This window comes from Equus asinus, chromosome 6 (genome assembly GCF_041296235.1).
Source record: "Equus asinus isolate D_3611 breed Donkey chromosome 6, EquAss-T2T_v2, whole genome shotgun sequence".
Taxonomy (NCBI): Eukaryota; Metazoa; Chordata; class Mammalia; order Perissodactyla; family Equidae; genus Equus; species Equus asinus.
Genome location: NC_091795.1, coordinates 30,398,638 through 30,425,404, shown reverse-complemented (window position 1 = coordinate 30,425,404; position 26,767 = coordinate 30,398,638). Strand labels below are relative to the sequence as shown.

Here is a 26,767-nt window from a genome sequence, read left to right as displayed (position 1 = left end):
ATGCAAAAATCCTCAACAAAATACTAGCAAATCAAATACAACAATACATTTAAAAGATCATACACCATGATCAAGTGGGATTTATTCCAGGCATGCAGGGATTGTTCAACATCCACAAATCAGTCAATGTGATACACCATATTAACAAAATGGAGAATAAAAATCACATGATCCTCTCAATAGATGCAGAGAAAGCATTTGACGAGATACAGCATCCAATTATGATAAAAAGTCCAAATAAAATGAGTATAGAAGGAAAATGCCTCCACATAATAAAGGCAATATATGACAAACCCACAGCTAATTTCATTCTCAATGGAGAAAAACTGAAAGCTATCCCTCTAAGAACAGGAACCAGACAAGGATGCCCACTTTCACCACTCTTATTTAACATAGTATTGGAAGTCCTAGCCAGAGCAATCAGGCAAGAAAAAAGACTTAAAAGGGGTCCAAGTTGGAAAAGGAGAAGTGAAACTGTCACTATTTGCAGATGACATGATTTTATATACAGAAAACTCTAAAGAATCCATTAAAAACTTTTAGAAATAATAAATGAATACAGTCTTGATGCAGGACTAAAAATCAACATACAAAAATCAGTTGTGTTTCTATACACTAAAGATGAAGTGACAGAAAGAGAAATTAAGAATACAATCCCATTTACAATTGCAACAAAAAGAATAAAATACCTAGGAATAAACTTAACCAAAGAGATAAAAGATCTGTACACCAAAACCTGTAAAACATTGTTGAAGGAAATTGAAGCAGACACAAAGAAATGGAAAGATATTCCATACTCTTGGATTAGAAGAATTAACATAGTTAAAATGTCCATACTTCCTAAAGCAATCTATAGATTCAATGCAATCTCTATCAAAGTTCCAATGACATTTTTCACAGAAATAGAACAAAGAATCCTAAAATTTGTATGAAACAACAAAAAACCCTGAATAGCCAAAGTAATCCTGAGAAAAAAGAACAAAGCTGGAGGTATCACTCCTTGATTTCAAAAGATACTACAAAGCTATAGTAACCAAAACAGCATGGTACTGACACAAAAACAGACACACAGATCAGTGGAAGAGAATCGAGAGCCCAGAAATAAAGCCACATATATATGGACGGCTAATATTCGACAAAGGAGCCAAAAACATACAATGGAGAAAGGAGAGTCTCTTCCATAAATGATGTTGGGAAAACTGGACAGCCACATGCAAAAGAATGAAAGTAGACCATTATCTTCCACTATACACAAAAATCAACTCAAAATGGATTAAAGACTTGAATGTAAGACATGAAACTTCTAGAAGAAAACATAGGCAGTATGCTCGTCAACATTGGTCTTAGCAGCATTTTTGCAAATACCATGTCTGACTGGGTAAGGGAAACAATAGAAAAAATAAACAAGTGGGATACATCAAACTAAAAAGCTTCTGCATAGCAAAGAAAACCATCAGCAAAACGAGAGGACAACCTAAAAACTGGGAGAAGATATTTGCAAACCATGTATCAGATAAGGGGTTAATAACCAAAATATACAAAGAACTCATATATCTCAGCAACCTAATTTAAAAATGGGCGAAAGAAACTGGTGCAGCCACTATGGAAAACAGTATGGAGATTCCTCAAAAAGTTAAGAATAGAAATACCTTATGGCCCAGCCATCCCACTACTGGGTATCTATCCTAAGAACCTGAAGTCAGCAATTCCAAAAGTCCCATGCACCCCTGTGTTCATCGCAGCATTATTCACAATAGCCAAGTCATGGAACCAACCTAGTGCCCAGCAACTGATGATTAGATAAAGAAGATATGGTGTATATATATACAATGGAATACTACTCAGCCATAAAAAAGGACAAAGTCATCCCATTCACAACAACATGGATAGACCTTGAGGGTATTATGTTTAGTGTAATAAGCCAGATAGAGAAAGACGAACTCTGTATGACTCCTCTCATAGGTGGTAGCTAACATATGGACAAAGAGAACTGATTGGTGGTTACCAGGGGAAAGGGGGGTGGGGAGAAGGCACTAGGGGTGAAGTGGTGTACCTACAACATGACTAATAATGATATACAACTGTAATTTCACAAGGTTGTTAACTATCATAACCTTAATAAAAAAAAATTAACCAAAAAAAAAATGGGCAAAAGATCTAAACAGAGATTTCTCCAAAGAAGATATACAGCTGGCCAACAGACACATGAAAAGATGTTCAACATCATTAACTATCAGGGAAATGCAAATCAAAACTACGAGATATCTCCTCACTCCCATCAGAATGGCTATAATTAACAAGACTGTAAACAATAAGTGTCAGAGAGGATGTGGAGAGAAGGGAAACCTCGTACACTGCTGGTGGGAGTGCAAACAAACTGGTGCAGCCACTATGGAAAACATTATGGGGTTTCCTCAAAAAATTAAGAATAGGTCTACCATATGATCCAGCTATTCCACTGCTGGGTATTTATCCAGAGAACCTGAAAACACAAATGCATAAAGATACTTGCACCCCTATGTTCATTGCAGCATTATTCACAATAGCCAAGACTTGGAATTAACCTAGGTGCCCATCAAGGGATGAATGGATAAAGAAGATGTGGTATTTATACACAACAGAATACTACTCAGCCATAAGAAATGATGAAATCCGGCCACTTGTGACAACACAGATGGACCTTGAGGGCAGTATGCTAAGTGAAATAAGTCAGAGAGAGAAAGTCAAATACCGTATGACCTCACTCATAAGTAGAAGATAAAAACGACGACAAACACATAGCAACAGAGATTGGATTAGTGGTTACCAGAGGGAGAGCTGGGAGGAAGGAGGGCGAAAGGGGTGATTAGGCACATGTGTATGCGGATGGATTGTAATTACTCTTTGGGTGGAGAACATGATGTAATCTACACAGAATTTGAAATATATTACAATGTACACCTGAAAGTTATATAATGTTATAAACCAATGTTACTGCAATAAAAAAATAAATTAAAAAAAGAAATAGATGTGGGGATTATCAGAACTGAGTTGGAAAATAAAACCACAGGAGTTGTGGGAACGTAGAGAAATGGCACATAATAGAATCAAAGGACAAGTGGACAAAGGATGAAATCTTGAGGAGCAGCAACTTTTAAAAGGAAGAAAGAAAGGATGAGGAACCCATGAAAAGGAATATTCAGAGGGGCAAGAAGACGACTAGGAGAAAAAAGTAACATCAAAACCAAGGAGGGATAGAGTTTTGATACAGCAAAAGTTATTAACAGAATGAATGAAGCATTGCAGGCAGTTCCAGCTTTTATATATACAGATATAATCCCCAATTTCATTAAGAATAAAGGAGTTATATTATCTGCTGAGAATTTGAGTGATGAGTTTCAGGAGGCACTAGAGAAAAATGGAGGTTGTTCCTATGAGAAATGAGAGAGAGAGAACTAACAGGAGAAAGCCAAAGCTTAGTTGGGAGATAATGATGCTATGTTGCAGAATTTTCTGCAATCTCTGTAGGAACACAGAAAAGAGGTTGTGGGGTTGACCTGATTTATGGGTAAACGCAATAAGAATAGAGGATGCAAGGCCATTCAGACTCTCGGTAAAAGTAGTTCTGGAAAGAGGAAGAAATCTAGGAAACGGCTAATAGACTGGGAGAAAAGGAAAAACGTTGAATATTTCTTTAGAAGCAGACAGAGTTGGACAAGAGGTGTAGCAGAGCTAGAAGGATGGGAGAGGTTGTGATCAAAGTTGAGTTAAAATTTTTAATGAATAGTTCCAAGTGATGACAATGTCCTGAGGGTGGCCATGGGTGTGGGTGACTGAGGAAGAGATGGGATGATGTGCACTGGAGTTAAAGATCAAGGAACTATAAGGTTAGGATATTGGATGACCACATGCACTCTGAACTTAGGTTGTGTCACCTCAGATGGTGGCAAGACAATGTCTGGGACACAGTTTACAAATCACTGGAATAGATGTGTAATGAAGAGGAAGGCTACGAGCCGAGTGGAAAGTCTTCAGTGAATATGGAACAGTGGCTACCAGGTTAGATGCTGACAAAAATGAAAGAATAACTAAATGACAAGAGCCCCAAAGGAGGAGGAGTTTTAAAGATTAAGACATTGAGGCTATATCTTAAGAGATTAAGAGTATGAGAAATTTTCCAAGACACACGATCTGGTTTCTTCAACAACATATTTTATGTGTTTGTTTTGCAAGAGAGAAGAGGAGATGAAGGATGAAATGCATAGATTAGAAGAGATTCACTCTATCTCTGTGTATAAGATTTATTTAGATCTTGATTAAACATACTGTATTGAAACACACACATATAGAGGCATTTATAACTTAATTAGGGAAAGGTGAACACTGACTAGATATTTGATGATATTAAGGAATTGTTAATTTTTTAGATGTGATTATGGTACTGTGGTTATATGTTTTCTAAAGAGTCCTTATCTTGTAGAGACATGCACTGAAGTATTTAAGGATGAGATAATATGACACATGAGATTTGCTTCAAAATAATCCTAAGGAGTGGGGAGTGGGTGGGTGTATCGATGAAACCAAATTGGCCTTGTCTTGATAAATGTTGAAGCTGGGTGAAACATCAGGTTCATTATTCTCTAATTTTACATGTGCTTGAAATTTTCATAATAAAAAATGTCTTTACTCCTAACACCAGGACTGTCCTGCAACATGTCCCAGGACAGTTCTCCAAATGTGATCAAAGTTAGAAATGACAGATGCAGTCATATCAAATTCACAGAGAACTAAGTGAAAATTCTTATCAATGCATTCTACCAAAAACCTTACCTGTGTTAAACTACCAAACAAAACTTCCTTTACAAATCAACATGGAGGGGTCTAAAATATAGATTAGGTTTCAGAAATGACGAGCTCGATATGCATTCCAGAGAAGACAGGGGCCGGAATCAGTCAAGACCACCAACAAAACCACCTGAAGAGAGGATTCAAGCATGATGATATTATGTCATGCTAGCTACACCTCCTCCCAATTACATACACTCATTAAGGCATTTAGGAACAACCCTTACCCTGGTATTGATTCCAGAGAATGACTTGCTAAGGAAATTGGGGTTCCAAAGTAAAGAATCCAAGTTCCAAAGATCTAGATTCCCTACCCAAAGAAGAAGAGAACCTGAGGAAGCTTTAGAACAAAGACAGACCAGAGACAAGTTTTCTGTGATGAGAGAGTTCAAGGTAACCGGCCTGTTGCTCCCAGGTCTGTTCACGAACAGAGCCTGTTGGGTGTGCAATGCTTCTACTTGGTAGTCAACTGCTCCTTTGGGATAAAAAGGATGTTCCAACACAGTGGCTTGTGTGAGATACTGCAATCTTGCATGAAAATTCAGCCTCCTTCAGAAATGGCATGTTTGGACCTGAAGATGAAACTTTATTTCAAAAACTAAGTAAATCAGCTGGCAGACTCATTAGAACTGCATCAGGAAGTAGAATGCCTGTCATTCTGACAATTCTTTCTTTGCCATCAACATTATCGACACCTCTCAGGACAAGGTTGTTAGAAATTTGAACTAGAAGGAGAAAAAAGAAATTATCATCTAGTTCAGAGACCAATAAAGATTGCCTAATAGAGAATAATTTATCAGCACAGAACAAAGCTAAGAAAAGTCCTCTATACCAGTGTTCTCAAATTTTGGTGTAAATCAGAGTCATCTGGAGGGCTTGTTAAAGCACAGATTCCCAGGGCCTGCCCACCAGAGTTTCTGATTGAGTAGGTCTGGGCTAGGGGCAAAAGATGTGTGTTTCTAACAGCTTCCCAGGTGCCACTGCTGCTGCTGATCCTGAGACCACACTTTGTGAGCCATTACTTTAATGTGATTAAACATAAATAAGGAGAAAAAGTTACTCTCAACGCAGTCAGAGAGATGAGGACCTCAGAGCATATTCATGAGCTGCAGCATCACTGGTTTCCAAGGCTAGATCCACCAGAAGCCCTAACTTTGACAGTTCTGGTGTTTCAACCCAGGCTTCCTCTGCCTCAGGAAGCTGGCAGTTTCTTTGAGAGCCAGGTTTTCTCTCTGTTGAAAAACCACGGTGTTACCAGAGTTACCCGAGATGAAATCTTCATACTCAGAGCAACAATTGCAAGGCTTTTTCAATTTGGGAAACACCAGTTATATAAATGCAATTTTAAGCTTCTGTTGTCAATTCCACTGTGTGCTGATTATTTAAGTGAGATATCCCATGGAAGAAAATTCCCCACAACATTCTCATGGGATGCTTAGCACAATTGCTTGCTAAGAAAGATCCCTGTGACACAGAGACCAAGCAAGAGTTACTTGGAAATTTTTTAAATGGCACTTTAGCTGTCACAGACGTTCTCTGATCATGTATAAAAAGGACCCGCAAGAGTTTTTTTAGTAGCTTTATTAAGGATAATTCACATATCATACAATTCACCCATTTAAGATGTTCATTTCAATGGCTCTTAGTATTTTCACAGAGTTGTGCAATTTTAAAACTTTGCATTACCCAAAAAAGAAACTCCACACCCAGAGCAAAACCTCCCAATGCTCCAGCGCCAGCCCCTGGCAACCGCTAATGTACTTTCTGTCTCTATGGATTTGCCTATTCTGGTCATTTCATATAAATGGAACACTCAATATGTGGTCTTTTGTGTGTCTTCTTTCATTTAGCATAATGATTTCAAGGTTCATCCATGTTGTATCAAGTATCAGTATTTCATTCCTTTTTATGGCTGAATAATATTATATTGTTATGGATATACCACATTTTATTTATCTATTCGTGAGTTGATAGGCATTTGGGTTGTTTCTACTTTTTTGGCTCTTATGAATGATGCTGCTATAAACATTTGTGGACAATATTTGTGTGGACATATGTCTTCATTTCTCATTGGTATATAGCTAGGAGTGAAATTGCTGGGTCATGTAGTAACTCTATGTTTAACCATTTAAGAAACTAACCATTTCACACTCCCACCAGCAGTGCACTTGAGAAGAATGTATATACTGCTGTTGTTGGACGGAATGTTCTGTGTATGACTATTAGGTCCATTTGGTCTAAAGTATAGTTCAAGCCCAGTTTCCTTATTGATTTTCTGTCTAGATGACCTATGCATTGTTGAAAATGCAGTATTGAAGTCCCCTATTATTGTATCACTTTTAGTATTTGCTTAATATATTTAGGAGCTCTGATGTTGGGTCATATATATTTATAATTGCTATATCCTCTTGATGAATTGACCCCTTTATCATTATATAATGAGCTTCTTTGTCTCTTCTTACAATTTTTTTACTTAAAGTCTATTTTGTCTGATACAAGTATAGTTACCGCTGCTGTCTTTTGGTTTCCCATTTGCATGGAATATCTTTTTCCACCCCTTCACTTTGAGCCTACGTGTGTCCTTAAAGCTGAAGAGCAATTCTTATAGGCAGCATATAATTGGGTCTTATTTTTTTAATTCATTCAGCCATTCTCTGCCCTTTGATTGGAGAATTTAATCTATTTACATTTAAAGTTATTATTGTTAGGTGAGGAATTGCCAATGTCATCTTAATAGCTGTTTTCCAGTTGTTTTGTAGTTCCCTTGTTCCTTTCTTCCTCTCTTGCCATGTTCCTTTGTGAAGTGATGATTTTCTCTAGTGATTTGCTTTGATCCCCTTACTTTTATCTTTTGTTTATTTACTGTAGGTTTTTTGCTTTATGGTTACCATGAGGCTTACATAAAACATCTTAATAGATATAACATCCTATTTAAACTGATAGCAACTTAATTTTGACCACATACAAAAACTTTACCCTTCCCACACACACACATTTTATTTTTTGGATGCCACATTATACTTCTTTTTATATTGTGTATCCATTGACAAATTATTTTAGCCATCATTGTTTTTAATACTTTATCCTTTAACCCTTTACTAGAATTAGGTGATTAACACAACACCATAATTAAGGATTAGAGTATTCTGAAGTTGACTATATACTTACCTTTACCAATGTTTTTTATATTTTTATGGTTTCACGTTACTAATTAGCATTCCTTCATTTCAGCTTGCAGAACTCCTTTCAGCATTTCTTGTAAGGCAGGTCTAGTGGTGACGTACTCCCTCAGCTTTTATTCATTTGGGAAAGTATCTCTCCTACTTTTCTGAAGGAAAACTTTGCTGGATAAAGTATTCTTGGCTGGCAGTTTTTTTCTTTCAGTGCTTTGAACATATCATCCCACTCTCTCAGCCTGCAAGATTTCTGCTAAGAAATCTACCGATAGCCTTATGTTCCCTTGTACGTGAGGGGTTTTCTCCTTTCTTGCTACTTTTAAAATCTTCTCTTTGTCTTTGATCTTAAACAGTCTTATTATAACATGTCTTGGAAAAGATCATTTTGGATTGAAATTTTAGGGGAACCTATAAGTTTCATGAACTCAGATGTCTAAATCTCACCCCAGATTTGGGAGGTGCTCAGCCATTGTTTCTTTAAATAAACTTTCTACCCACTTCTCCTTCTCTTCTTCTGGGACTCGAATAATGCATAAATTGTTTCTGTTAACGGCATCCTATAGTTCACACAGACTTTCTTCACTCTTTTTTCTCTGTTCTCCTATGACTTGGATAATTTTAAAGGACACGTCTTCTACTTCATAGATACTTCTGCTTGATTCAGTCTGCTGTTTATACTCTCTATCGCATTTTTCACTGCATTCATTGTATTCTTCAGCTCCAGAATTTCTGTTTGGTTCTTTTTTGTGATTTTTATCTCTATTAAACTTCTCATTTTGTGCAGGTAATTTTTTCCTGATTTCACTGAATTGCGTTTCCGTGTTTTCTTATAGCGAGTAAAGTGAAACTGTTCCTCTTCACCTCTCCAATGTGTCCAATTTGGGATTTTTTTTTCCCCTAATGGTGTGCTGGACCTTCTCTGCTGGACTCCCAGACTTTCACAAAGGCACTCTCATCCATGAGTGATTGTCAAAATGAGCGCTTTTTAGGGGGAAGATTGTAGAAAACGCCCCTACCACCATTTTGATCTCAAGAGTTTTTAAGTCACTATTTGGATCAGCTGGAAGAATACACAGAAAAATTAAATAAATCATGGAAGACTAAGACTGAACTTGAGGAAGGAAATTTACCTTGATGGATTTTTGCTGATAATACTCCTACCAAAATGTACAACTGTTATTACTAAGTTTGAAGGACTGTAGTTCCCAAAACAAGTTTAATGACCTATCCCTATCCATTAACCTTCTGCAAGGAAAAGAACACCTTCTTATTCCAGCCAACATTCTCTTGATTTCTTCTTTAGGGCTCAAGAACTTGAATATGCATGAAGATGGATAGTGGTGATAGTTACACAACATTGTGAATGTATTTAATACCACTGAACTATACACTTAGAAATAGTTAAGATGGTAAATTTTATGTTATATGTATTTTGCCACAAAAGAAAAAAAAGAACTTGAGTGTGATGGAGAGAAGTGTAAGCACATGTGTTCTATAATTAAAACAATTTGCCACCCACCCAGGGTCTTTATTCTTCATCTAATACACTATAGCTTAAATAAGGTTTGGTCACTAATGAAGGACGAGCAGGGGTCATTATTCCCAAATATTTAAGCTTTTCATCTCATTACAATGAAAGCACAAAACCAGCCCTTCTTCTGGGCAGGGAATTCCTAAGCACAGAAAGCCTCTCAACAGTGAATCTGTGCACTATCAGCCCATCAATACCTTCAAAAAAGTATTCACAGGAATTCAGGAATTCCCTATGGGAATGCCCAGTGAATTCTGATAGGAAGGATGAACTAAAAACTGCTCTGAGGGACTCAGCCAAAGACTGTGAGAAGGATCAAGCAGCAAACGAAGAAAACCATTCTAAGCAAAACATAATGGAATCACATATTTCAGAACTGGGAAACTCAATTTATAAAGAGGAAAATGAGAGGAGCTCCTAGCAAAGGACTTGCTGATAAAGAGGGAGGGGACTCCACATTCCTTGGTCCTGCAACCCAGACATGGGATTTGCAGAGAGTGATCTTCAAGAAATGCCTGACTCTCTAATCATAGAGATATGAGAAATCTGAAGCATTTCCACAGCAAATTCTTGCCATTATTGCCATAAAGATCTTGATGAGAATAAAACAGAAAAATTCCTGAAGGGTCACAAAGAGAAGTTGATCAGTTCCAGCCATGTGATATGGAAGGAACATGAGGAGCAAGCAAGTCAGTGGATACTATAAGAAATGCCAAGGAGGAAATCTTCCATACTCCTACCAGCTCAGCAGTGTTGTCAGTCATCAAGGACCACTCTCTATTCAGGCCATTACATCAGTGATGGGTTCAACATCAAGAAGAAAGCCTGATTCACTTATACTGACTAGAATAACTAGAATCCAAGAAGCCTCTGTGCTGAGTGAATGAGATAGGAGTTGTTACATTATCTTTTATATGGACGTGATCATTAATGCACTATTGGAAACAGCAGAGAACTCCTAGGCACTTAGTATGAAAGTGAGGAGGATCATTTAGCACTGGCAGTGAGGCACACTGCCCTGGGCTGGCATGCGTACATACTCACTTCTATGGTACAGCCTCTTCCTCCACCTGAGAATTGTGCACGTTACACATTACAAGAGAGACAAATAGCACTAGGCCAAATCAAAAGACAGGAGCTACCTGCTAATTCACAGAAAACTTTGGCTCTATTAGCTTTAACTGATACATCTCCTTTCTGTATTCTATGTACTTAACCATGTTCTTGATATATGTCTTTCTGGGTGTATACAAGGTAGCCTAGAGCCTAACTAAGGGTGTGTTTTATGAAAATTTCTTTTCTGCATATTTGAAATGGTTCATAAAGAAAAGCAGTTCATACATATGAGAAATTGCACATGTAACCAATAGCTTATGACCTTTCATTAATAAAGCCATTGGAAACATAGCTCTCTATATAATATTAATGGCAATTTGTCCTGTTTATAAGAGAAATATTTCTCAAACCTTCTTTTTTTTTGGTGAGGAAGATTGGCCCTGAGCTAACACACCTGTTGCCAGTCTTCCTCTTTTTGCATAAGGAAGAGTGGCCCTGAGTTAACATCTTTGCCCATCTTCCTCTATTTTGTATGTGAGTCACCACCACAGCATGGCTTGATGAGTGGTGTAGGTGCGTGCCAGGGATCCAAACCCACAAACCCAGGCCACTGAAGCGGAGTGCACCAAATTTAACCAGTACACCACTGGGCTGGCCCCTCCCCAACTTTTTAATTCAAAAACATTTCACAAGTGTGTTAGCACTTTTATATGTATGTTAACAGCCCCAAGAAATAAATTATTGGTGCTTTGAATGTTGTCAGTCACTGTAAACTCTATGAGCACTTTTTGTCAAAGTAAAAAGCAAATAAATAGCTCACATCATCAAAAATATTTTAAATAAAAGTAAAAAGAAATTGATGCTAGAATTATACTTAGTCATAGTGACAGAGCTAGAACTAAGCTCCAACTCCCTTGGCCCTGTTGCAGGGCTGTCCTTTCTGGACCATGCCACCTTTAATAGTTAGCACCACAATATATCCTCATGTAAGTGGGCAAGCATGTGAACAACCTTTCCCAGATTGGCCACAAAAGGGTGCAGTCCAAGGCCATGGCCCTGAACCAGGTGGAGATGCCCCCTCCCCCAACAACACCAACAACAAAAACTTGGGGAGGCTCATTTGGACAGCATGATGTCAACATCTAATCGAAGGCTAACGTTAAAGCAGGGTTGCTGCTTACAGTTGCACAGGATGTGCACTGTGCCATTCACATTGTAGATATTGTAGGTTAGGTTTGTATATTTATCACGACAGCTTTCTGGCACAAGTACCTTGAAGAAGGAACACCTTTTTCTATCTCATGCAAAGGCTCCATAAAGGCTAGGGAGGAACAAGGTCTGCAAGCACAGGACTAGGATAAGTAGGCTAGGGTGGGATCCGTGCAGGAAACACATTGGTGTAGGAAAGGGCCAGGCAGGGCTATAATCATTAGGGCTGAGGCTGGTTCCCAAGAAAGGTCAGAAGAGCCTGATGAATAAATGAGAGGTGAAGATTGGAGACAATATATGGAGTCAATTCTTCTGAGAAGTTGGCTTGACTGCTGGGAAGATGGTGGCATAGGAGGACTCTGAGCTCACCTCCTCCCACAGACATGACTAATTTACAACTACCTGTGGAACAATCACCTCTGAGAGAGAATGGAAACTGGATTAAAAAAAAAACACACACACACAAGGAACAACACTGACTAAGGTGAAAGAGGCAGAAATACCTTTCTGCTGAGAGGAAAAAACACATTCTAGCCATGACGCTTCACAGCCGGGAGCAATCTTGAGAAGCTGGCTTCTGAAGAGGAGCAAAGGAATGCAATAGTAGCTGGGAGGGGAACTAGTTGTATGATGGTAAGAAGATCGAGGAGAGAGGGAGAGATGGATAATGCAGAAAGAGACAATGGAAGGACTGAAAATAAAGTCCATGAGAATGCGAGAGGGATGGGTCAGAAGGAGGCAAGGATGGGGAAACAACAGGTTTATAGATGGATGGAATGATGAGGGACTTTCTTCTCATCCCATAGTTCATCTTGCTCAGTGAAGTCATGAGAACCATGGCTGTGAGCAGTTATGTCATATACAAATCCACCAAGTTGTCCTATAGGAAGAAATATGCCTAATCAAGAGCCAGTGAGTGCAGGACAGGGCAGCGCCCTCTGAGAAGATGCAGGGGAGAATAAGGGAAAATTATGAGGGGGCTTAATCCAACATATTACTTTTTTTAATGTTTTTCTTTTCAACTTTCAGGTCGTTTTTGCTCTTACAGACTTTGTAATAGAAAATCTTGGAAAAAGCTTCATAGAGACACCACCTGTGGACCTGCCTACTCTGTATCAAGACATGTCATACAACACTCCCCTGGTGTTTATCTTAAGCACAGGCTCGGATCCTATGGGCGCGTTCCAGCGGTTTGCCCGCGACAGCGGGTACTCCGAACGGTGAGGACACATTGTGCACTTTAAATAATTCATATGATCATCTCCTTGTTAAAATTTGCCCTTTTTCTTTCCTCTGTGGAGCATGAATTCCTAAATTCAGGTACCCTTACTAAATAAATGAAGATACATTAATATTTAGCCATGTATGTTCTTAAAATGGGATCAAAAATCATAAAAGCAGATGTAAACTTCAGTTGAGCAAAGGGAAGACCTTTTTAAATGTTAAAGTATAATAATCTAGTGGAATAGTAATTAAAACATTTATTTAAGACATTATTTTAATGTAACAGTAAAAGGATTGTGGTTTATTCCCTAGGCAAATGTGCAAAAAATTCTTTAGCTCTCCATGTTGTATTATTAATCTCATCTTTCTCATGAGCCTCTGCTCTGCTGGGTGACAGGGGCCAGGGGGGAGTTTAAACTTGCACGTTTGCATTATTATATTTTCTTCTCATTGAAAGGTCTACAGCGTAGGCTGGTTTAGTTTCTTTCTCATAAAAACTCAGTCTTCCTGACTTCTCCTTCTTCCCCTAATCCTCCCCAACATGGTGTCCAGATGGGTAGGAAAGTGCACAAGACCACAGGGCGGCAGGAGAGAGGAGGGGTTTCATATCTACAAGGTCATCTCCAGCCCCGACAGGCCCCTGCATGGAGTGGCTGGTCTGGCCTGTTTCCTGGACTGGGGGTTACAAGATGATGGACCCCATATGTTCATTTGGAGATTGTAGTCTATATTAGTCAGACTTCTCCAAAGAAACAGAAGCAATAGGAGATTTTATATATATATGGTGTGTATATAGTATAATATCCTATATATAAGAAATTGGCTTACATGATTATGGAGGCTGAGAAGTTCCAAAATCTGCAGTCGGCAAGCTGGAAACCCAGGAGAGCCGATGTGCAGTCCCAGTCCAAGTCTCCAGGCTTGAAAACCAGGAGAACTTATGGTATAAGTTCCAGTCTGAAAGCGAGCAGGCTCAAGGCCCGCCAAGAGCCAATATTTCAGTCTGAATCCAAAGGCAGAAAAGATCAGTGTCCCAGCTCAAGCAGTCAAGCAGGACGAGCTCCCTCCTACTCAGCCTTTTGTTCTATTCAAGTCTTCAACTGATCATGGCCCATCCACATGAAGGCAAGCAATCTACCTGGTCTACCCATTCAAATGTTAATCTCATCCGGAAATACCCTCACAGACTCACCCAGAATAATGTTCAGCCAAATGTCAGGGCACCATGTGACCCAGTCAAGTTGACACATAAAATTAACCATCAAACGGCCCTACACATTTGCCTTTGGTTCTAAAGTCCTAACAAAGAATTAGTATATACAACTTTTAAGAGCTCCTGTGAATTAAAAACAAAAAGAAAACAATCCAAAGGGAATAAAGACAAAAAACATGAACAGGAAATTCTCAGAAAAGGAAACCTAAATGCCTGATAAGCATATGAAAAGATGTCCAACCTCACTAGTAATTAGCAAACAACAAATTAAAACCATAAGGAAATAGATATCATTTCATACTCATCCAACTGGCAAAATGGTGGCAAAGATACGGAGCTATGGAAACATTCAAATTGCAAGTGGGGGTGAAAAGTTGGTTAAAATCACTTTGAAGAGCGGTTGGCAGTATATTAAAGCTGAAGATGGCAGCCCCTATATCCCAGCAATTCACTACCGGACCAGCGTCCTAGAACATCAGGCTCACGTGTGCAAGGAGCATGTTCAAGAACACTTGCAGAAAAGTTGTTTGTAATAACAAAAAAAAACTGGAAACAACCAAAATGTCCATCTAGAAAAATGATTATATAAATTGTGGTATAGTCACAAAACTGAATACAATACACTACAGCCTTGAAAGTGAATAAACTAGAACTATGTACATCAATATGGATGGATCACACAAACTGACATCAACCAAAAAAAGTTGCAGAAAAACTACATAATATTGGAGAAGTATGAGAAACTGTGTAAAATTTTTAAATATATATATATTATATATTGTTCAGGAATTCATATTTTTGCAATAACACTGTAAAGAAAGGTAGGAAAATTATACCAAATCCAGGATAGCAGTGACCTTGGGGAGCGAAGTTTGGGTAATGAGAGAGACCTGAACTGAGAGGGGCATGCCGCAGGCTCAGATCATGTAGCTAACGTATTATTTCTTAAAGATGCGTTGTGGGTATGTGGATATTCATCATATTAACATTATGACTTTTGTATATCTTAAATATTTCATAGTAATTATTAAAGATAAAAGAATTCAAAATAACAATCAGAAAATGGGGAAGTATGTTAATAGGTAGTTAATGTGTCCTAAATTCTTATTGTATTCAGGAGGAAAAAACAAGCACAGGATAACTCTGTATTGCCTTAGGAAAAGTTTTGGTTGAATGGATATTTGAAATTTTAAGAGAAAACACTATAATAATGTATAATCTATAGCTTCCAAACCAGCAGAGGGATAATAGAATATGTAGTGCAATATTCTAATTCAACATTAGATAGGAAAGAAGAAGAAAAATAAAGAAATTCAAAGATAAAACACAGTAAACCACAAAGTCAAACCAAAGAGTAGAAATTAATCCAAATACCTAAATAATTGTAAATATCTCACTTGTGAAAAAATAAAGATGATCAAATTGGATTTTTTTTTTCTTTTGCTGAGGAGGATTCTCCTTGGGCTAACATCCATGCCAACTTGCTCTATTTTTTAGTATGCGGGCCACCAGCACAGCATGGCTGCTAACAGAGCGGTGTAGGGCCATGCCCGGGAATTGAACCCAGGCCACTGAAGTAGAGTATACTGAATTAACCACTAGGCCACCGAGGCTGGCCCTCAAATTGGATTTTGTTTGTTTGTTTGTTTTTAAAGATTGGCACGTGAGCTAACAACTGTTGCCAATCTTCTTTTTTTTTTCCTGCTTTTTCTCCCCAAATCCCCCCAGTACATAGTTGTATATTTTAGTTGTGGGTCCTTCTATTTGTGGCATGTGGGACGCCGCCTCCACATGGCCTGATGAGCAGTGCCATGTCCATGCCCAGGATCCGAACCAGAGAAACCCTGGGCCATCAAATCAGAGCGCGCAAACTTAAGCACTCGGCCACAGGGCCAGCCCCGTCTCAAATTGGATTTTAAAAACAACATTCAGCTATATGCTACTTAGAAAATGCATATACAATACAAAAACAGCACAAGAAGTTGCAAAAAAAGAGATGCAAACGATATTAAAAAGTATGCAGGGGCCGGCCCAGTGGCACAGCGGTTAAGTTCACAAGTTCTGCTTTGGCAGCCCAGGGTTCACTGGTTTGGATCCTGGGTACGGACATGGCACTGGTTGTCAAGCCATGCTGTGGTAGGTGTCCCACATATAAAGTAGAGGAAGATGAGCAAGGATGTTAGCTCAGAGCCAGTCTTCCTCAGCAAAAAGAGGAAGATTGACAGCAGATGTTAGCTTAGGATGAATCTTCCTCAAAAAAAAAAAAAAGTACGCAAATAGTAACCCCATAAAAAGCTGTTAACAGTTCCAATGCATATCACAAAACAGAGTTTGAGGAGAAAAAATATATTACAGGTGAATAGAGAAACTATATGATATACAGAAAAACCCACAAACAAGAAACACCAATTATAAAATTGTACACAACCAATGAAGCTTGAAATATATAAAGCAAAAACTGGAGAAACTGATACACAGAGAAATTGATAAATCAATATTAATGTGGAAATTTTCAACACATCTCTAATAGAAACTATTATGAATCCCAGAAAAGTTGCAAAATTGGTAAGCATATAAAATATTCAGACAATGAAGTTAATAGTGAAATTAACAACTTTGATCTTTACACTCAACAAACAGAAAAAAATGTAAGATTTTCAAGTACACATGGAACATTTATAAGAATTAACCATGTGCTAATAAAGGCACATATTTCAAAAAGAAGAAAAACTTATTCTCTGACCACAGTAAATCTTAGGAATCAATCTTAAAAGTTAATTTTTTTAATATTTGGAAAACAAAAAAAAATGCCCTTCTGAACAACTTGTCTGTTAAAGGGAAATCATAATAGAAATTTTCCAATAAGTGGAAGTAGATGAGGAAAAAAAAATTACATATCAAAAACCAGTGGGATGCAGTAACCAGGCACTTAGCAATAAATGTTTGCATATTCAAGGACTTCTGGTTCCAGAAATATCAGACTAAGAACTCAGGCTAAGAACAACTAGAAACTCTAGACATTTGAAGAATGAATAAAGTAGTGGAGAATATGCAAGAGAAGAAGAGGGCCAGCCCGGTGGTGCAGTGGTTAAGTTTGCACGCTCCACTTCAGTGGCCCAGGGTTCACTGGTTCAGATCCTGGGCACGGACCTACACACCGCTTATCAAGTGGGATGCTGTGGTAGCATCCCACATACAAAAAATAGAGGAAGATTGGCACAGATGTTAGCTCAGGGCCAATCTTCCTCAGCAAAAAGAGTAGGATGGTGGTGGATATTAGCTCAGGGCTAATCTGCCTTGGAAATAAAAAAAAAAAGGGAGAGAAGAAGAACACCAGAACACTGCGCCTTGCACTCAGGGAGAGGCCTCAGAGGAGGAAGCAGAGAGACTGAGAGGCTGAGCAGAACTTTTGATTGATTAAAGGGACAAAACTGGAGGCCAGAGCCAATTGAACAGTGGAGGAAGCTGTTAAACCCCTCTTACTTTGGGCTGCCACTCTAAAGAGATTCATCAAAAGGCATAAGACCAGTAAGAAAAATAAATGTTTAAAAAACAAGAAAACCAATACACAGTAGGAACAGAGGACATGGTATCCTCATAATGGACACATGAGATTGGTTTTAAAATAACAACATTAAAATGTTCATAGAAATGAAAGATTGAGAAAACTGGCAGAGGAGTGGAATTATTTAAAAATAAAATTCTAGCATTGAAACATACAACTGAAATTAAGAATTCAATACATCAATTTCATACGTGAAAAGTATGCAGAGACTAAACAAGAGAAAAGACAGACAAGAGAGTAAGAGCCAGAGAGAGTAACAAGATCTTATAAGGTGTAATTTGAGTCTCAGAGGAGAAGAGAGCGCAGAGTAATATTTCAATAAACAATGGCTGAGAATTTCCCAAAACTTACAAAAGACTTCAATCCACAGATTAAACAAAGCTTACAAAATACCAAGCATACTAAACCCAAAAAATTCTGCCTGGACCCATTACAGTAAATTGCAGAAAAAACAAAGACAAAGAGAATATTAAAAACAGATTACCTTCAAAGATACAAGTATGCTGCTGACTGATTTCTCCGCAGAAACAATGAAAGCCAGAAGATGCATATTCAAAGTACTGAAGACAAATTACTGTCTACGTAGAATTTTACTCCTGTCAAAATTCTTTTAAAAATGAAACTGAGATTAAGCCATTTTCAGACAAAGAAGAAATTGAAATGGAAATTTAAAAATATATGAAGCAGAGTAATGGTGAAAATGTAACATATCAAAACTTGTGAGATGCACCTAAAGCCAGGATTAGAGGGAAATGCATAGGCTTAAATGCATCTATTAGACACAAGGCAATCTAAAATTGAATGATTAAACTCTACTAGAAGGGAAAAATAATAAGCTAAGAGCAGAAATTAATGACATAGAAAATATACATTCAGTAGACAAGATTCAAAAGACCAGAAGTGGGTTTTTTGAACAGTTTAATAAAACATGAATCCCTGTTGAAACTGCTGAGACAGATGCAAACACTTGTGTCATGAACGAATAAGCTAACATCACTATAGCTCAGCAGACAGTAAAATGCTCATGGCATAAATTTTTTTTAAACTTTGCTAATGAATTTGAAAATTTTATTGAAATATAAAAATTCCTCAAAAAACACAACTTAAAAATATTGGGAAGGATAATTAGAATATCTAAATAGTCCAATAATTTTTTAATTAAATTCATTAATAAAAAACCTTCCCACAATCCCAGGTTTACTCCAGGAATGCAAAGATGGTTAAAATATTGAAAATAAATTAATGTAATTCACCACATTAAAAGAATAAGCAAGCAAAATCCTTTAAATAAAGAAGAAAACTATTATTTCAATAGATAGAGAAAAAGTATTTGTTAAAACTCAACATGCAATCATGGGGAAAAAAATCCTAGTAAACTAAGAATCTGGAAATCATTTCTTAGAAAGAGAAAACCAGAATAGGACATTCTTTTACTCTGATAAAGGTATCTTAAAATTTTAAAAATGGATTTATCAAGGTTACTGGACATACAAACAGACTGTATTAATGCATACTAGCAACAGGAACTCTCATTCATTGCTGGTGGGAATGCAAAATGGTATAGGCACTTTGGAAAATAGTTTGGTGTTTTCTTACAAAACTAAACATACTCTTACCTTACCACACAATCCAGCAATCACACTCCTTGTTACTTACTAAGGAGTTGAAAACTTGTGTACTACAAAAAAGTGCACACGAATGTTTATAGAAGCTTTATTCATAATTGCCAAATTGCAACCAAGATGTCCTCCAGTCCAAAGTGTGACATATCCAAACAATGGAATATTCTTCAGCACTAAAAAGAAATGAGCTATCAGGCCATGAAAAGACATGGATAAACCTTAAATGTCTATTACTAAGTGAAAGAAGGCAATATGAAAAGGCTACATACTGTATGATTCCAATTATTTGATATTCTGGAAAAGGCAAGACTATAGAGAGAGTAAAAAGATAATACAGGGTTTATATCCAATACAAAGAACTGTTAGAAAGAAATGAGGAAAAAACAGGTGACCCAATAGAAAGAAAAAAAGGGAGGGAGGAGAGAAATAAAAAACAAGTGACCCAATAGAAAAAAAAAAAGGGAGGGAAGAGAGATATAAAAGGAAATAGCCAAATGGCCAGTAAATAAACCTATGAAAAGGGGACACAATTTAAAACCTCAGTGAGATGCCATTATACATCCACCAGGTGTTAGCAAGGGTATTGAGAAACAAGTACTCTCATCTACTACTGGGAGAAGTGTGGAATGATGGCATCACTTTGGAAAACAGTTCGATTTTATAAAAAAATTACACATTGTCAAACAGCAGTTCCATTCCTTAGAATATACACAACAAAATGGAGTGCACATGTATACCAAAAGACATGGGTGAGAATGTTTATTGTATGTAATAGCCAAGAACTGGAAATAAGCCAAATGTCCTTCAAGAGCAGAATGGATTAATAAATTGTGGCATAATCATACAGCAGAATATTATACAGCAATGAAAATGAATGAACTACAGTGACAGACGATTATATGAATTAATCTAAAGAAAATGTTGATTGAAACAGACAAAATACAAAAAATATATATACTATATGATTCCATTTATATAAAATTCATAAACAAGCAAAATTAATCTATGGTGTTAGAATTCAAAATAGTTGTTGCCTTTGAGAATGAGAAAGGACACTGATTGGGAGGATGCTGGTAATGTTCTTTTTTTTGTCTGGTGTGGTGGTACATGTGTACATTCACTTTGGGAGGATCCATTAAGCCATACACTAATGATTTGTGTACTTTTATATATATATATAGGATTTCAATTTTTTGAAAGTTTTTAAAAGCTGACCCACAGTGTTGGAGTCAGCATAATGGGTACCTTTAGGAAGGAGGAAGGGAAAATGATTGGAGTGGAAAAGGGCACAGGAGAGATGTCTCTATGGTGTTAGCAAAGTTCTCTTCTCAACCACAGGTGTTCATTTGTGATAATTCATAGAGCTGTATATTTTTTGTACTTTTCTGTATGTATGTTATAGTAAAAATGTCTTTATAAACAAAAAACTAAGAAAAAAATATTTGCACTTCTATCAGAATGAGGATTTGAAATGTGTACAGAATCTAGGCAAGAGTCTACTATCTTTAAATTTCTAAATAATTGCATTGCTTAAAAATAACATAAAACAGCATTTTTTGTTGTTATTCAATTCAGCGTGCAATCAATTTCACTGGGGCAAGGACAAGGACCCATTGCTGAAAAAATGATCAAAGATGCAATGAAATCAGGAAACTGGGTATTTCTGCAAAACTGTCATCTTGCTGTTTCTTGGATGCTGGCAATGGAAGAGCTAATTAAAACCTTCACAGATCCAAGTATGTTGAACACATAGCATTTGCATAATAACAACATTTTTATGTGGCCTTTCTTGTTGAATCCAATCCTTACAATAATTCTTTATTGCAGACATTGTGTTTCCCCATATTAAAGAGGAGAAATGTGAGACCTAGAGAGGTTTAGTTAAGTTATACAACCCAGATTCGAAAACAGGTCTTCAGACTGCAAGTTGAGGGTGTGATCCACTGGGTCATTTCTATTTCCTGTTGCCTTCTATGGGAGCCATTTGAATTCAAACTAGATTACACATAGGCATGATAAAAAGACATCAAAAAAGGGACTTAGGACAAAGAAAGCAAATTAAATATTTCACTATAGAATGAGAGAAGTTAAGGAACAAAGTCCAATTTACCATCAATTCCCTAGAGTAGTGTTTTACCACTTTTTATCCTCTGTAACCCACATAACAACTAACCTTCACATGTGCCTCACAGCCACACATACTCCAGGGGTATGCCCAGCATTATTCAAAGTTTCTACCACTAACTAATGGGTGTAGAGAGAGAAGTGAAGTTAGAATCGACTCATTTTTAAATGTTAGTATAAAACGAATTGAAACCTTAGGAACTGTATTATTGGTAATAAACAGCATGGGCCCCACTTCACCACTCTGCCAGGAGGCCATTGGGGAGAACCATCAACCTGGGACATCCAGAGCCCTTTCTCTGGGATCTTCCTTTGTGCCCTGACCACAGAAAGCTTTCTGGGCAGGTGAGAGCTATGCAGCCTGTCTTGCAAGTGACTTTATTTACTGCTGCCTATTAAGGTGAAGAGCTGCTCCTTTACAGAGTGGCCAGCTGACATTGGTTACCAAGCCAAAGCCTGGGCTTACCGCCTTCGCCTAAAAACCCCTCACTTGCTGGTCACCCCCACCTTCCTCTCACCCACACACACGCCCCTGCCTTCTGCCGGCTGCTTCCAACAAGGATAAAGAGTCATTAGCATCTACAATCCAGAATCTCCACCCTTTCCGCTCTTTCGCAGTGCAAACAAGAAACAGCCTGCTTCTGGCTGGGCCTGTGACTTATTCCATTTAAATAATTAAAGAAAAATGACAAGAAAGTCTTCACTACTGTCCAGGGGTCCCTGATGATTAGGATTATAATTTTTTTTAAAACTGCTAAGGAAGGCTCTAAAAAGCAATTTGCTGCAGTGGTACTACATGAGACTTCAGAATATGGAGACGTCGTTCAGCTTCACAATGACCACGACAAGAGAATTTGTCATGTTACGGAACCCGGTTCATTTTTGCCTGTCGCCCAAAAAACCAATCACCAAAACGATGAGATTGCAGCAGAGAGAGGGTTTGAGTCACAAGGCAGCCAAGTGAGGAAAGGAGAGAACGAGTCTCAAATCTGCTTCGCTGAAAATGGGGACTCAGGGACATTTATGGGGTAGGGGGCAAGGTGGTCTGCAGTATGGAGAGAGATGATTGGAAGTGAGGAGAGGTGAGGTAATTGATGATCTGCACAAGCATAGTCAGACTTCACGCCTCTTCATAGGACACATGTTCACAAAATGGCAGCGTTAGCATGATCAAGAGTTTTTAGCCTCTTGATGTCAAAAGGTCACTTATCGGGCATCTGCTCAGGCCCAGTTGATAGGCTGGTGTTCTCAACCAGCATGAACTGTACAAAGGGGTTCTGATTCCTGAAAAACAGTCATTACCATGGTGACCCAGGCTCCAGGGAGACGCTTATCTATAGGAACGTAGTGGGAGTCAGATAGCATATTGCCTAAACAGCACAGTTAACAATGCGTGGGTTACACAGCTAAAAGCTATAATCACTAACTGCAAAAAAGAAAAACACCTAATCATCAATGGCTGTTTGCTGGTTTCAGCCAATTCTCCAAGGAGGCTGGATGGGCTGTGGAAGGCAGGTGAAGTCACTGGTGGATTTTAAGTGCTTGTGGCTCACTAAAGCTTCTGGCCCTTGTTTCGATCATTTATTAACAACCATTTGAGTTTTGATATTTAACTTGAACCAGTATAAAATACATTCAGGTAATAAGCTGAAAGAAGAAAGTGAATGAAAAAAAAGAAAGGAAAGAAGCAGCAAAAACTCTCCACTCGAAATTCTAAGACCCAGGTAGAGTTCTGCCCCCACCACTTCCTGACTGTGCATATTTCATCTCCTCTCTGGGCCTGTTTCCCCAGCTATAAAAATGACTGCTAGAAGTCTCATACTAAGCTGATTTCTAAGACTCCATTCCAGCTCTAAATTTCTATGATGTCTATGAAAGTTAAGATGGTTGATGCTTTTGCAATTATAAGATGAAAAGTATGAAAAAAAATGCTTCTCTAAACCTGGCCTTTTTCATTCTTTAGTTTTTTGATTAGTGAAATTATTAGCCCTAAGACTTTGGTTGACGTTTGACTTCTATACCTAATAGTTTTTACCATGCAGCAATTTTAGTGTTGCTCTAGAATTGTACTAGAACTTTTAACTTGGGCTTTTTAATGTAGCCCGTAAATTTAGATTAATAAACCAAGAAGCATAAATTCAGCATAAGTTCAGCTTTAATTCAGTCATTCATTCAACAAATATTTGAGAACATACCTTGTACCATGCACTGTTCTAGATGCTTAGGGTATCTCGGTGAACAAAAGAACCATAGATATCTACTCACATAGAGCTTACATTCTAGTGAGGGAGACAGACAATAAATAAACCACATAGTAAGTAATTTATACGGTATGATAGAATGTGGTCGGTACTTTGGAAAAAATTAAAAGGAGAGTAAGGAGGATCAGAAAGGTCAGGATGGAATGGGGGTAGGGAGGAAGGGTGGACAGCAATTTCAAATGGTGTGGTCTGGGTAGACCTCCTGGAGAAGGTGACATATGACCAAGACTTGAAGAAAGTGAGGGAATCTAAAGGAAGAGCATTCCAAGCAGAAGCAACCGCAGGGAGGGAGCAAGCCCAGCATATTGGAGCAACACCATAATATGTACTTAAAAACCAGCACCAAAAAAGTCACCCTTGAATGATGTCTGTGTCTTCCTGTGGTGGAAACAATAATTCTTCCAACTTTGCTTTGACTTTTTGAACCTAGAATGAGCTCGTTCTTCCTTAGGTTCTCTGTCCACAGCTCAGAAACTAAGTGTAATAACTTAATTTCTTGCTGCTACGTGTGAGGTCTCTCCATATCCTTGCTCCCTTGGTCACCTTTACAACTTCTCTGCAGAGGGGAGAAATCCCTTCCTTCTCCATGGGGCTTTCTGACCATTTTCATGCAATTTGCCTTAAATGGAATGGTTAAGAAAAAAAAAACTTCATGAGCATAAATGCACTAGCAGTAACTGTCCTCTTTTTCTACTGAAAATTTTCTCCATTTCTGAGGGAAGGCCCTTAATGTCTCCATGAAGACTGAAAATTAACATGTCCCTAATTTCTTTCCTCAAATGTGCCAGCGTTTAGACTGCCAAACTCTCCTGTGTGAAGAGTTTCTGCATTTTTTTTGCTACCCTATAATAATTATTTCTTTTAAAAAAGTGTTACTAAGAGTTAAACATTTTCCTTTTATATTGTTTTCTCTCTGTTTTAAACAGATGTTGTTATCAGGGACACCTTCCGACTTTTTTTAAGTTCCATGCCCAGTAGTACATTTCCTGTTACAGTTCTTCAAAATTCGGTCAAGGTAATGTATGCACCTGGTTGGAACGATGTGAAATGATTGGTCTCAGAGTGTCCACCAAGTGGGTCCAGGGAGCTCAGGCTGTGTGGAACCGTGTCAATCTGTGCAGCAAAGGGGGGGGTGGGGGGTGGGGAGGCGTGGAAGTCAGTATCCCTTCACTGACAGCCAGCAGGGAAACAATTTCCCAAGCCACTGCCCATCCTTGCATGCCCTAGTCCTGTTGGTCATTCAGCTCTTTCCCTCTTCCTCTCTACAAAAAAATGTCAAGGATGCAGAGTGATGAGAACACAACCTCTCCCAGAGTTTAAAGAATATTTCAGCATTTAAGAGACAGGAAGGCCTACAGGCTGCTGGATTTCAGTGCTGGAAGTTTCCAATATGAGGGAAGCCTCTGCTTGTGATTACTCAGGAATAAGGGCCACCTCTTTCCTCCCTGCCCTACGTCATCAAGCCAAAGTATGGGATGATACCATATGTTGGGACGACTGGGAAATCCAATGCAGAAGGCCTGAGCATATTTTTGCCCCGTGTTTAGAAAAATGGACACCAAATGGAAGTGTGTGAGGTTCTCGCGCAGATGGTTCACTCACTCAAGGTCTGAGGACCCCGCTAGGCCCTCTTCTCCCAGGACTGAGGCTGAGCAAGATACAGAGCAGGTGCAAACCTGCCAGGAATGCCCCACGGCATCAGTTCTCACCATCCTCTCAATGCCTTCAGTCTGTATGTGTTACTTAGAAAGAATGCAGATCTATAAAATCACCCTCTCTGCCGTGTATGTTCCATCTAAATCCAGGTAACCAACGAGCCTCCGAAAGGCTTACGTGCAAATATCAGACGAGCATTTACTGAAATGACACCTTCATTTTTTGAAGAAAATATACTTGGAAGAAAATGGAGACAAATAATATTTGGCATTTGTTTCTTCCATGCAATTATTCAGGTACACTCAATTCTGCTTTTTAATAGAAACAAGACAGTCTATTTTGTTAAAAATAAAGAGAATTAAATGAAAGCTTACAAATAGCACTGTGAAATGCTGAAGGCCCCGTTCTGTGTCTGAACCCAAGTCGTTTTAATTCAGTCTCTGATCTTCCCTTGCCTCAGCACCTCACAGCTTCGCCTCCCAGCCATATTCTGATCTGACTGCAGAACACGATCACCTGGATGAATGCAGCAGGTTAAGTTCCAAAGTGTCACATTGATTTCCTCAGCTATGCCTCACTCCCAAAATCTGCTTCCCCCCGTACCCTGAGACTCTACTTCTGAAGTCAGCAGTCCCATTCTCTCCATCACTTACCACCAAAATTTCAGGATTATTTTTATTCTTCCTTCTTTACACATATACATTATATAGGTCACCAAGTCCTCATTTTTCTTGCAATGCTCCTCATTGTTCCTATTTGAGTGGGCTTACCATCCTTACCAGCTTCCTCCCTGTGCCTGGAGCCCCCAGTCCCGTGAAAGATGACCTTCAACTCTGCGCTACTTTCTCCTTCCCTTTGATCAAACCTCACTGCTGTGGTCTGGTGCCCAAACTGTGGCCTTGAACTTGAATTCTGACTCTTTGACTACGTATCTCTAGATGGTGTCTTGATTAGACTGGCTGCCTGGTTTTCAAATGTGTGTGATCTACAGAGAAAGATCAGTAAAGAAAAAACAAAGACTAAAGATGCAAGATACGAGATAAATAAGTAAACAAGGTCCTGGAGGAGATCCGAGAGGCTGGGATTAGAGGCTCCAGGTGTGACGGCCTTGTTCCGCTCACAAAAGCAGCTGAGATGAGGAGGTGGTTTAAGATTTAGAGAAATTTTAAGATCACGAGGAGGGAACACAGGACCAATCCTCTGGCATAATCATTAGTTTAGAATTAAAAAATTAAGGTGGGATAGGGAGAAAACAAAGAGAGGGAAGTTTGTCACCATGGGGAGTCAGGAAACAAGGATTATGGTT

At 38.4% G+C, this 26,767-nt stretch overlaps 1 protein-coding gene across 2 annotated transcripts in view; it reads left to right on the top strand.

The window, feature by feature from the left end:
• DNAH6 (dynein axonemal heavy chain 6) overlaps nucleotides 1-26,767 on the top strand; it is a 249,681-nt gene that overhangs the window by 191,947 nt on the left and 30,967 nt on the right. For both annotated transcript variants that reach the window (XM_070511881.1, XM_014852847.3), the window contains exons 64-67: nucleotides 12,826-13,016; nucleotides 20,996-21,156; nucleotides 24,732-24,820; nucleotides 25,611-25,757. In XM_070511881.1, the coding sequence (XP_070367982.1) occupies nucleotides 12,826-13,016; nucleotides 20,996-21,156; nucleotides 24,732-24,820; nucleotides 25,611-25,757 (588 nt within the window). The remainder of the gene's footprint in view (nucleotides 1-12,825; nucleotides 13,017-20,995; nucleotides 21,157-24,731; nucleotides 24,821-25,610; nucleotides 25,758-26,767) is intronic.